This window comes from Panthera pardus, unplaced genomic scaffold (genome assembly GCF_024362965.1).
Source record: "Panthera pardus isolate Hobbes unplaced genomic scaffold, ASM2436296v1 HiC_scaffold_12, whole genome shotgun sequence".
NCBI classification, from domain to species: domain Eukaryota; kingdom Metazoa; phylum Chordata; class Mammalia; order Carnivora; family Felidae; genus Panthera; species Panthera pardus.
Genome location: NW_026526677.1, coordinates 10,731,272 through 10,744,299, shown reverse-complemented (window position 1 = coordinate 10,744,299; position 13,028 = coordinate 10,731,272). Strand labels below are relative to the sequence as shown.

Sequence of the window (13,028 nt, the reverse complement as noted above, 5' to 3'; positions counted from 1 at the left end):
CATAATTTGGCTCTTGTTGAGAGTGCTGCTATAATCATTGGGGTACAAGTGCCCCTATGCATCAGTACTCCTGTATCCCTTGGGTAAATTCCTAGCAGTGCTATTGCTGGGTCATAGGGTAGATCTCTTAAGTTTTTGAGGAACCTCCACACTGTTTTCCAGAGTGGCTGCACCAGTTTGCATTCCCACCAACAGTGCAAGAGGGTTCCCGTTTCTCCACATCCTCGCCAGCATCTATAGTCTCCTGATTTGTTCATTTTGGCCACTCTGACTGGCGTGAGGTGATATTTCAGTGTGGTTTTGATTTGTATTTCCCCGAGGAGGAGTGACATTGAGCATTTTTTCATGTGCCGCTACGGAAATTTTTTAAGTGTACATAATTAAAAGCCACCATAAAAATCAAAAGATAGTAGTCAAATTTGGAGTAAAGCTATCCCAGATGAAGTGTTAATATCCTGAAATATATAAAGGACTCTTTTTTTTAATGTTTTATTTATTTTTGAACAAAGCTCAAGCACGGGAGGGGCAGTGAGAGGGGGACAGAGGATCCAAAGCAGGCTCTGCAATGACAGCAGCAGGCCCAATATGGGGCTCGAGCTCACGAACCGTGAGATCACAACCCACGCCGAAGTCAGATGCTCAACCGACTGAGCCACCCAGGTACCCCTTAAACACAGAAGGACAAGGGTCCAGAAATCTGATAGAAAAATGGGTAAAGACATGAAGTTTCGCTCTGTCTACCTTTTCATCCGCACGACTTTCAATGTCCTTTCTCCCACAAAATGTTTCTGCCACTCTCAGCCACCCCCAGAATCTGTCCTCCGCCCCTCTCTTCCATGCCTTTGCCCTCCATGCTCCCTGTCTGCAATAGCGGCCTTTCTGTTGACCATTTTACAAAGTTCCAGCCATCTCATCGACCTCACTTGTTCATTTGTTCATTCAATAAGCATTTGCTGAGTCCCTATTATACGCCAGTAGGAAGACAAAGGTGAACACGATGAACTAACTATTCCATCAAGATACTCATTGCCTAGTACAGCAATTCTTGTACATTTACATTTCATTCAAGTCACACGATGTGCATCATGGATATACCCCAGGTGTTTTCTGATTTCCTGTAGGCTCTGGCTTAGCTGAAAATAGACTGAAGTTCATTGCCATCCTCATTTCACATGCTGTGACTCCCCTTCTCTCATGCCATTTATCGATTTCAAAATTCCACCTTCTGTTTGGAGTCTTCCCTGCTTTCAAGTCCAGTAAATGAGTTTCTCCTCTGTTCTCCTTTGGGGACTCTTGTTTCTCCAACTGTAATTAACTGTAGCATCTATGTCATTCTGTCTTGTGGTACAGCCATGTACATGATCCCTGAGTGCCCAGCTCGCTCTGTGTTTCCCACAGCACCAAAAACAACCCTTTCTTCTCCGCACAGATACCATGTAAACACTTGGCCAGTTGAATTGCATTTAATTGGCTCCTTGACCGAAACCGGAAGCAAACACCGGGGGCGGGGGGGCTGAGCTCTAAGCAGCTGGTGACCTGGCCTGCACCTGGGAGAAGATTGAAAGGGACTTTCGATCTTTCTAAACATTATCACCCAACCGAGCCTCGTGTGTTCATTCTCTCGGGAAATCAGGTTGCCTACAGCAAAGAGTTGGGAACAGGAGCGAGAGAGACTTAGCCGCCAGCAGAGCAAAGTGAGTATGTGTCGTCCAATGGTTTTTATGGCTAATGGAGGGATGGTGATAAGATCTTTCTGCCAAACAAGACACGATGAATCTGGGTGTGGGGTGGAACATGCAGCAGGGTTTATTGCACAAACATTTGGGGAGGGGGTGTCTGCTCCGAAAAAATTAAAGGAATTTTAAAAACCAGACCAGAATTTGTAAGTGGCCCAGAAAACTGAGCAGCATGGGACATGCAAAGAATAGACACTGCACTGACAACAGGGCTTCCTCTGAGGAGGATGCTCTCCATTTAACCAATATTTATGTGACTGGGACCTTGGGGGATTCATGTCCACTCTCCCAGCCTCAGTATCCTCTTCCAGAAATTGAGAGAATTGGACTCAGTGTTCTCCAAGAGACTTTCCACCTCTAAAGTTTTGTAATCAGACGGTATTACTCCATGCTAAGCTTTATAAGAGATTCGAAAGCGAGAAAAACACAGCTCTCGCCTTCTGGCAGCATCTAGCTCCTTTGAGCCTTAGTTTTCTCACCTATAAAGCTGGTCTGGTGTTTTAAGGATTAAAGGAAATGTGTTTGGAAAGCGCTGACTGCCTGGCCATTTATATAAGAGCCCCGTAACTGGTACCTGATATTATCTTTAAAGCAGGATTAATACATTCATCAGTGATTAAGATGTTCAAATGAGCTATTGGAGGCAAAAGTCCTTTTTTAATGCAAACATTAGTGCTTATGTGAAAGATGAGTCTAGGGGCGCCAGGGTGGCCCAGTCGGGTAAGCCTCCGACTTCGGCTCAGGTCATGATCTCATGGTTCGGGGGTTTGAGCCCCCACACCCCGCAACAGGCTCTGTGCTGACAGCTCAGAGCCTGGAGCCTGCTTCGGCTTCTGTGTGTCTCCCTCTTTCTCTGCCTCTCCTCCACTTGCACTCTGTCTCTCTCTCTCTCTCTCGCTCAAAAATAAATAAACATCTTTTTAATTTTTTAAAAAGACGAGTCTATCACATGTATTCTTTTTAAGTTTATTATTTTGAGAGAGAGAGAGCACATGCATGCACAAATGGGGGAGGAGCAGAGAGAGGGGGGGAGAGAGAGAGAATCCCAACGCAGGGGTAGATGTGGAGCTCAAATTCACAGACCACGAGATCATGACCTGAGCCGAAGTCGGACGCTTAACCGACTGAGCCACCCGGGCGCCCCTATCACATTTATATTTATCACATTTCTTTAGCAGCAGGAACCTGATGGCTTCAGCAGGACCCATGGCCAATTCCATGTTTGTGGTGGCACCCCCCAACGGGTATCCTGAGATCCAAGGAGGCATGTGTCAGGTGCCCCCGTATCCCAGCAACCAGCCCCAAGTCCACCTCATTCCTGTGAACCCCCCTGGTTTGAAGTCATCTGTAACTGAGCAACCTGCCCAGAGAGCCTGGAAAGAGGGCAAAGTCTTAGGGGTAAGTGACATTTCACTCTGCAGGCCGGGGGTCCCTGGCTGGAGTCGGACAAAGTGGGAGGCTTGGAAATACGGAAACTTCAAATCCAGGAGGAGGGGTAGGAGCTGATCCGGCCTTGCCAAACCCAGATCTACTAGAAATCTCAGCTGTGCGACATCACCAGGGTCTCAGTGTGGGGCCTTGTAATTTCTGCTCTAGGCACTTTAAGAAAGAGGAAGCAAAGCATCAAAAAGGTGGTAAACTGGAATGTTGGTCCTGTTGCAAGAGTACATGTCGATCCACGTGGCCTCTGGAAGAAAGTGGGTGTATCAAGCCACTAGGTGGAGACTAAACCCAGCTTTCGCGAATGGAATCTTTGGCCGTTAGGGGAGGAAAAATCAGGTTAGACAGCCAACAAAATAACACTTCACAACGATTTTCCCCCTGCAAGGCCATCCTGGGCAGCACCAGCAGGGGCACATTGCATTGCACAGCTGAAAGATGACAACCACAGATTCCGACCCAGGCAGCCTGAGCTCAGGGCCTAATGAGAGGGTCAGTCGATTCAGCCTGTGTGGAGGGCAATTTGTAGCCTCCAAATTTACCAAATACCCGATAATTCCATTTCTGAGACTGTCCTGCAGATACGCCCGTGCACGCAAGAATTGCGATGTGGATGAGCTTATTAACTGTAGCACGGTTTGTGTGGACAACAGAATGGGAAGAGCCAAAATATCCATCAATATATACCGGTTAAATCGATGTATTATTCAAAGAATGGAACGTACTACAGCTATAAAAAAGAACGAGGAAGGCTTTTGCGTAATGAGATGGACCTAGCCCAGGATACATCCTTGAAGGAAAGAAAAAATAGTCTGTGTATAGTCTGTTACCATTTGTACAAATTTGAGGAAATAATATATTTGTGTGTGCCGCCATATTTGTAGTGTATACACAGAGACATATACATACCTAATATATCTATGTATATGTCCAAATACCACTTGTGCAGGAATATATCTATATTAGTTTCCTAGGGCTCCCGTAACAGAGTACCACAAACTGGGTGGCTTTGAACAACAGAAGCTGTCTCACAGTTGCGGAAGCCAAAAGTTCACGATCAAGTTGTCCCCAGGGCCATGCTCCCTGTGAAGGCACCAGGGGAAGGTCTCTCCCAGCCTCTCTCCCAGCTCCTGGTAGTTCCTTGGCTTGTGGAAGCACAGTGCCGATCTTGGCACACATGGAATTCTCCTGTGTGCTTGCGTGTCTCTTCGTATCTGTCTTTCGAAAAGGACCCCAGTCACGTAGGATCAGGCGCCCACCCTACTCCAGTATACATCGGATTACCTAATTACATCCACAACCACCCTAATTCCAGATGAGGTCACATTCTCGGGTCCTGGGGGTTAGAATTCTAATATATTAATTTGGTGAGGGAGAGACGGACACAATTCAATCCCTAAAAACATCCTAAAGAAATAAGAGATGAACACAAAGACTTATCTACAAGGATGTTCATGATAGTATTATTTATAACAGGGAAAAAGGGGGGACAATCTTACCTGTTCAGTATCTCTGTTCCAACTACTCCCCAAAACATCCCAAGATGGAATCAGGCAGCCTTTTAAAAAATAGTTTGAAGAACACTTACTGCCATGGGGATGTGTTCACGATAAGATGTTAAATGTACAGAGCCATTTTGTGTTCTCGGAATATATATTTGAAACGAATCACGGGAGGCTAGATACCAAAACGTAAGTGGGGTGTTTCCCCTGAGAGGAGGGTAATTGTGGGAAGTTTTAATTTCATTTTTATATTGTTTATATTACTTGTTAGACCAGGAAAACAAACGATTTATGAAAATAAAAAGGAGGCACAAAGGGAAGGCAGGATCCAGCCTCAGAAACGAGGGCTTCAGCTTGTGGCTCTCCTGACAGGCCATCCAGATCCTGCTTGGCCTGATCCACATGGGCCTTGGCTCCATCATGGCCACCGTCCTCTCAGGGCACTACACAGCGATCTCGTTCTACGGAGGCTTTCCCTTCTGGGGAGGCGCCTGGGTAAGTAACATGAGGTCACCCTGCAAATGAGCTCCCGGAAAGTGCCAGCACACCCGGGGCCACCTTGTCAAGCTGTGTGGCTTACACTGTGCAGCAGCTTCCCAGCCAAGGGAGCCAGCAGGGCGCAAATCTGGCTCAGGCCTCGCCTACCAAGCATGTCGGTTGGTCGGGTTGCTGTGACCAATGGGCACAGACCAGGTGGCTTCCACAACAGAAATGCGTTACCTCACAGTTCTGGAGGCTGGAAGGCCAAGATCGAGACGTCTGCAGGGTTGTTCTGAGGCCTCTCTCCTTGGCGTGCAGATGGCCGCCTTCTCCCCGTGTCTTCACGCGGTCTCAGTGTGTCTGTGCCCTAATCCCCTCCTCACATAAGAACACCAGTCACATTGGATTAGGGCCACCCTAGTGATCTCACTGAAACTTAGTCACCTCTTTAAAGGTCCCCTCTCCAAAGATAGGCACATTCTGCGGTACTGGGGGGGTTAGGACTTCAATAGGTGAATTTTGAGGGGACACGATTCAGCCATAACACCAAGTGACAGCCCTACAGGACGCCGTTCACCTGAAGTGGGCACCTTTTCTAATTGGCTCATGCCATGGGTCAGCGAATTTTCTTCTTATTCATCAACCCAGGGCTGGCACCTTTTTCCAACTCACACAACAATGCCCATGTGTAAAAAATGTATTGGTAATAGCCCTCGAGTGTTGCTCAACTTAGGCCCCCAGCCCTGAGCTCCAGGAGAAAAGACATTTCCACCCATGTTTGAGAGTGGCTACCCAGCCACAGAACGGTCATTAAGCAATGGGGACGCAACCTAGGTGCACGGATGGGCTTCAGAGTCCCCGTTGTGGCAAAATATTTGATATGCGAGTGTGTACTTTTTTTTTCCTGGAAAGGTCTATAGCTTTCATCAGATTCTCAGGGTGATCTATGACTCCATAAAAGTTAAGAACTACAAGCCCTTTATCTTCTCCACTTTACTGCCTTTTTGATTCTTTTGCATTCTCTCTAGTGTCCTCTTAGCTACACACACACACACACATACACACACACACACACCTCCCTTCTCCCCGTCCTCCCTCCCACCTCCTTTTTCTCTCTGCTGTTACACAGCCTGCCGTCTCTGGACTCACACACCTATCTATGATTCAGACGCAACTTTTCTCATAAATAGCAGGATTCCCAAGTAACCTTAGATAATTAACCAAAGTCCTTCTTATCCCATGAGATTTAAATCAAATAGCCTAGTGTTATCATCCACCATAATCCCCCTACCACGTCTGCAACATGGTAGGGCTTATGTTCTCGGGAGCATCTTTCTGTGAGCACCTGCTCTCTTTTGTTTCCATCTGGGTCTCATTTCTTGAGGCTGAAGTCCTCTCTCTGCTTTGCATGGACCCAGACTTGGAACTCAGCCCCTGTTCCTCCCCACCAAGCCCTGTGTCTGTACAACCAATTTTAATGGAGTTTGGGGCAATGGAGAGGCTGACATCACAGCCAAAGAATGGCTTGCTCTTAAGCATTGGATGTTATTGAATAATCTTTTTTTTTATATATGAAATTTATTGTCAAACTGGTTTCCATACAACACCCAGTGTTCATCCCAACAGGTGCCCTCCTCAATGCCCATCACCCACCCTCCCCTCCCTCCCACCCCCCATCAACCCCCAGTTTATTCTCAGTTTTTAAGAGTCTCTTATGGTTTGGCTCTCTCCCTCTCTAACTTTAGCCAAGGGATACAGGAGTGCTGATGCATAGGGGCACTTGTACCCCAATGTTTATAGCAGCACTTTCAACAGTAGCCAAATTGTGGAAAGAGCCTCAATGTCCATCAACTGATGAATGGATAAAGAAATTGTGGTTTATATACACAATGGAATACTACTTGGCAATGAGAAAGAATGAAATCTGGCCCTTTGTAGCAATGTGGATGGAACTGGAGTGTTATGCTAAGTGAAGTCATACAGAGAAAGACAGATACCATATGTTTTCACTCTCATGTGGATCTTGAGAAACTTAACAGAAGACCATGGGGGAGGGGAGGAGAAAAAAAAAAAAGCTATTGAATAATCTTAAGTGCCTGGCAATTGCCCTGGCATCTCCCCTTCTGCCAGGTTGCTAAACTCTCTTGACTGCCCCCCTCCTTTTATCTGCAAAGCAGTTTTGTTCTTGGTTACCTTGTCCAGGACTATGTATTTCCTAAAGATCACTAATGTCCTCTCCCATAACAAAGGCCCATTTCCTCTGGCACCTTAAAAGGACCAGCAAGGCCCGCAGAAGGCCAGCCTCTTGTTCTCTTCCCTTCCCATCAAGTCTCCATAACAGAAGGTTGTAAGACTGAGATTTATTTTTCCACGTATAGGAAAAATCACACTCCGTTTAAAAGGCGTAGGAAGCTAGAGTAACTTTTCATTGTAAAACCATTTCCACCCCAAGGTACACGCATCTACCCTGAGTGGTGGGAGGGTCTGTGTGGTAAAGGCGAAGGACGTGGGGTCTGGATTCAACTATTTGGACCAGCCATCTGCTGGATGGTCTCGGGTCAGTTATTTAAACTCCACAAGCCTCAGCCTGCCCATCTGTAACAGGAGAATAATAATAGTTCTGGATGGGCCACCGTGCAGTTAAATAAGGCAAGGTTTGAAGAGCACCCCACGCAGTGAGTGCTCGGCGAAGCTGTTGTTCAACCACAGCCGATGCCCTCTCAGACCACCGTTGCCACCACACTGGGCTCATGACAGTGAGTAAGCCCACCATCTACCGCGCCTGCAGAATACCAGTGTCAAAATAAAGGCACACAACCCACCTCCTTGTCTTCATATTTGAGGTTGAGCATCTTGGAGGTGCGACGCTACCTTTCGAGTCCTCACCCAGGTGATGTTGGGCTTCTAGCTCAAAGCAGGGAAGATGCTGGTGACCTTCCTCCTTCCCTCCAAAGCCCCCGTGCCTAATGAATCCCAAGGGAAGGATGGCAAACCAACAAGATGTGCCTGTGGGCAAATAAAAGACAAGGAAAGGAATGATACTTGCTGCACATCTCCTATGTGCAAGCTCCACTGCGTGGAAGATAATGAACGCCAGATGACCCACGCAAGGCATGGATCAGCTCCTGGCGGTCACCCTTAGGGGGACGGGTAGTTTTTCCCGCTGTTCGTGTGAGGAAACAAAGACCTCAAGAAATTAATCACTTACCCACATCACATGAGTTTCAAGCCAGAACTGAAAAACCAGGTCAGCTCAGTCCTAGAATCTGTATTTATCTCACTCTGCTGCCTTGTCATATGGTACAAGAGAGCTTGCTCTTCCTTCCTTTTACCCTCCCTGTCTCTCTCCCTCCCTCCCCTCTTTCTCTTCTTTCCTTTCCCTTCCCTTCCCTTCCCTTCCCTTCCCTTCCCTTCCCTTCCCTTCCCTTCCTTTCCTTTTCTGTTTCCTTTCTTTCTTTCTTTCTTTCTTTCTTTCTTTCTTTCTTTCTTTCTTTCTTTCTTTCTTTCTTCCTCTTCCTCCCTCCCTCCCTCTTTCTTCCCTCCCTCCCTCCCTCCCTCCCTCTTTCTTCCCTTCCTTCTACTTCCTTTCTTTCCTTCCCTCCTTCTTCCCTTCCTTCCTTCCTTCCGCCCTTCCTTCACATCCTTCCTTCCTTTCCCCCATGTTGAGTTGGAGGTCCCAGCAGAGGAACCTAGTGTGCATGAGAGAATACGTGTGACCAGAATCATGGAAACCTGGAGATGGGGCCCTAACCTCTGACCTCTTTCTAAACCCCCACTCTTCTGTGCCAGTTCATCATTTCAGGATCCCTCTCAGTGTCAGCCGAAAATCAGCCAAAATCCTCTTACCTGGTAAGTCACCTCCTGACCCGGGCTCTCCCAGCGGGACCTATGGGAGACACACATGGTGGGGAAAGGCTAGCGCACAATCCCCCCTCATCCTTGCACTTACTTCCTTTTATAAGGCTTTTTATTTTTAAGTTTATTTACATAGTTTGAGAGAGAGAGTGTGGGGGGGGGGGGAGGAGGGGCAGAGAGAGAGGGAGAGAGAGAGAGGATCCCAAGCAGGCTCCACACTGCCAGCACAGAGCCCGATATGGGGCTCCATCTGTGAGGTCATGACCTGAGCCGAAACCAAACGTCAGACACTCAACCGCCTGAGCCACCCAGACACCCCTCCTTGTGCTTACTTCTAACCAGACACAGACGCTGTCACATGTGCTCACTCATACTCACAGGCAGGACCACGTGAACCTGGCCAGAGTCATGGCAGGAAGGAGTCCAGAGGGTTCAAGGGAAGGAAGGACAACACAGCCCTGAGTGAAGGCATCAGGGTGTGGAGGCAGAGACAGAACAGCATCCGTCCCTCAGAGGCTCGTGCCGGAGGGGGCACAAAAGTCCCGGGGGCCCACGCTCCCCTGCAACAGAGCGGGCACTGCCAGTGGCCGTGGCACACAGAGCGGGCCTCTGGCCATTTCTGCAGGGAAGCCAGGGGAGGCCCAACTACCTGCTTCCCTCAGGAATCCCGCCAAGCGGTCTCTGCCAATCCCATGAACAAGACTCTGAGGTCCCCTAACAACGGGCCGAGAAAGCGCCTTTGTTCCCCTTCCGGCAGGTTGTCTAGGGTGAGGGGCCTCAGGATGGCCAGGTCCCTGTGCCTCATGAGATCTGGGCATGTCTTTCTGCACATGGCCCAGAATCATGGGACATCAGAGCCTGTCGCATCCCAAGACACCGGGTGGAGCTTCCTACCTATCCCCAGTGGGATAAGCAAGTCGAAGATGGGTAGGTAAACTCGGGGAAACCGCGATTGAGTAGTCCCCTCCCCGCAAGATCCGTGATCCTCGTTAAAGGCTCTGAGAAGTCCTACAGCAAAGGCCTGTTTCACTTTGTTCAGCCCAGCTTTTCTCAAAGCTAACTTACGCCCACACTTTTTTGCACAGAACATCACTTTACTTGCTACAGAACTGAGGTTCCAGGGATTCACATTAAGAAGCTCGAGTCTCTGTTCATCCCAGCTACAATGATTTTCCTCTCCCACCCTGACCCTCTGTGTCTTCTTCAGCTGAATGGCAGTTTGGCCTTGAACATTGTCAGCGCAATCTGTTCTGTGGTTGGAATCACACTCTTCATCATGGATATGAGTCTCTCTCCCATCTATGCCCGCCCTGACTCTTATCCCTACTATGACACCTGGGGTGTGGTGAGTACCTTTCTGAGCCAACATCCCCCCACAGGCTCAGAATCGGCTACATTTAGAAAATTGTTAGAAGGCCCGAACACCAAGCTTCTTCACACAGCACTACAGCAGAAGGAAGTACCATCAAGAATCAGAAGAAGAATGTTTAAAGTCCCCGACATGTCGCTTTACTGTTGTGTTACGTTAAGCACGTGACTTTTCTCAGTCTTAGTTTCTGCCTTTACAACAGAGTAATCTACCTTATGACATTGTGAGGAGAATTAAATGTGACAAGAACACACACGTGCCTCTACCTGAATCCTTGCTCACGTTCTCACCTTGCTGCCCATGACTATGGACAAGGGGTCAGCAAAGGTTTTCTGTGAAGGGCCAGAGAATAAATACTTAAGGCTTTGCAAGCCATCTGGTTTCTTTTTTTTTTTTCTTTTTTTTTTTTTTTTTAATGTTTGTTTGCTTGTTGAGAGAGGGAGACCCAAGCAGGCTCCAGCTGTCAGCACAGGGCCCAACGTGGGGCTCGATCTCACGACCATGAGATCATGACCTGAGCCAAAATCGAGAGTCAGATGCTTAAAACCGACTGAGCCACCCAGGCGTCCCAGCCATTTGGTTTCCATGGCAGGTACTCAGCCCTGCCCTGTAGTGGGAAAGCAGCCACAGAAAATCCATAAGCAATGAGCATGGCTGTGTTCCGATAAAACTTTACTTACAAAAGTAGGCAGCTTCCAGGAGTTGGCCCATGGATCGTAATTTGGCCCATGGACCAACCTGTGCTATGGAACAGGGCTGCCCGGTAGAAATATAATGTGAGCTGTGTGTGTGATTTTAAATTTTCTAGCTGCCGCCTTAAGAAAAAAGAAGGTGGCACCTGGGTGGCTTGGTCGGTTAATCGTCCGACTTTGGCTCAGGTCATGATCTCACGGTCCGTGAGTTCGAGCCCCACGTCGGGCTCTGTGCTGACAGCGCAGAGCCTGGAGCCTGTTACAGATTCTGTGTCTCCCTCTCTCTCTGCTCCTCCCCTGTTCATGCTCTGTCTCTGTCTGTCTCAAAAATAAATAAACGTTAAAAAAATTTAAAAAAAAAACAAAAAAGAAAAAAGAAGAAGAAAACGAAAGAAATGAAAATATCTTAATAATGTTTTATTTAACCCAATATATCCCAAATGTCATTTCAACATGTAATCCGTGCAAAATGAGTGTGTATATATATATATATATATATATATATATATATATTAATTTGCTATTTTGCATTTGGGCTACTCGGTCTTTGAAATCCTGGGTGTATTCTGCACTTAGAGCACCTGTCACTTTGGGACCAGCCACATCCCAAGTGCTCAGCAGCCACACGGGACTCGTGGCTACAGGGCTCGTGGCTGCCGGATTGATGAGTGAGTGCAGTTACAGAGGGGCCCGCGTAGACACTGTCTCTGCGTCTGCGCAGCGGCCCCTCCTCTCCCTCCCCGCTCACGTGATCCAGGTTTTTTCCTGAAGGCTGACCACCCTTCCCTCTAGAGGAGCCCTGGCAGTGAGTGTCAAAGGACCAGGTCTCGTCCACACACCCTTGACCCTCACACGAGCCTGGTGAGACGTTGTCCCCACAAGGCTGAGACGAGGTTAGGGGCCTTCCTCCAAGCCACAGGGACAGTCCACGGCAGAGCCACATTTGGAACGCCCCGGCCAGCACTCCTGACCTCCACCCGCTCTGGTTCCAGACCCCCGGAGTGGCGATTTCGGGCGTGCTGCTCATTTTCTGTCTCCTCGAGTTCGGCGTTGCCTGCGCATCTTCCCACCTGGGCTGCCAACTGGTCTGCTGTCAGCACAACGTGAGTCCCGAGGTTCCTGGGTGGGAGGGAAGACGCCCGGAAGGGGGCGGAGACCACAGGGTCGCCATGCTTCCCCTTCCGGCCCAGGAGCAGAGAAGTCTCCCGGGGCCTCAAGGCCTCCGCGCCTGCCTGGTCCCTCTTGCACCCCTCCCAGTGCCCCTCCTGTGCGCCTGTGTTTTCCAGGTGGGCGTGGTCCTCCCGAATGTCTATATGGCAAACCCAGTGGTCGTCCCAGAACCGGTGAACTTGCCACCGAGTTATTCCAACGAGGCCCGGGGCTCCAGATAAGCAAAGCCACAGCTTCTAGAAGCATCTTGCGCTGAGACCAAAAGAAGACCTCCCCGTTCTGGGCTTCTGAAACCCAGGATCCTCCTTCCCTGACAATGTTAGGGGAATGTCTCTCTAACGGGCGCGCATCGTGACTTCGTTCCATTCGGCCTGGTAAATCGTGCAGTGACTCTATTAAAAAGGAGACAGAAATTGAAAGTGGATTTTAACAAAGAGATCCTTCCCGGGGCGTCTACACCTGGGGCCTTGTGTGCTTACCTGTGTGAGCTCATGGTTGGAAAAGCAAATGTCTAGACAACCCAATATTCATTCTTTCAATCATTCATTTGGTGATTAAATATGTCCTGAGCATTTGGTATGTTCAAGGAAGTTTAACATTGGTGAACACAGCAAAGTCTGTGACCTCAGGGAACTTTGGCCTCACGGAGAGGACAACGTGCAAGCAATTTTCCATAACACGGGACAGAACGTGGGGACACACAGAGATACAACGGAGGGATATGATTTATTTTATTTTATTTTATTTTATTTTATTTTATTTTATTTTATTTTATTCTAGAGAG

General features: G+C 48.3%; 1 protein-coding gene across 1 annotated transcript; it reads left to right on the top strand.

The window, feature by feature from the left end:
* The first annotated feature begins 1,603 nt into the window (after positions 1-1,603).
* LOC109247026 (membrane-spanning 4-domains subfamily A member 8-like) lies at positions 1,604-12,816 on the top strand. Its single transcript, XM_019415368.2, has 7 exons — positions 1,604-1,694; positions 2,912-3,134; positions 5,051-5,173; positions 8,948-9,007; positions 10,221-10,358; positions 12,067-12,177; positions 12,361-12,816. The coding sequence occupies exons 2-7, from the start codon at positions 2,925-2,927 to the stop codon at positions 12,463-12,465; spliced, it is 747 nt and encodes a 248-aa protein (XP_019270913.2). The 5' UTR covers positions 1,604-1,694; positions 2,912-2,924; the 3' UTR covers positions 12,466-12,816.
* Positions 12,817-13,028: the final 212 nt, after the last annotated feature.

What these genes read in the sequence shown, in the direction of transcription:
- LOC109247026 (XM_019415368.2), top strand. Translation starts at nt 2,925, where the DNA reads ATGGCTTCAGCAGGACCCATGGCCAATTCCATGTTTGTGGTGGCACCC. An exon ending in AGCCAAAATCCTCTTACCTG is followed by an intron (nt 9,008 to 10,220) that starts GTAAGTCACCTC and finishes TGTCTTCTTCAG; the next exon opens with CTGAATGGCAGTTTGGCCTT. An exon ending in ACTATGACACCTGGGGTGTG is followed by an intron (nt 10,359 to 12,066) that starts GTGAGTACCTTT and finishes CTCTGGTTCCAG; the next exon opens with ACCCCCGGAGTGGCGATTTC.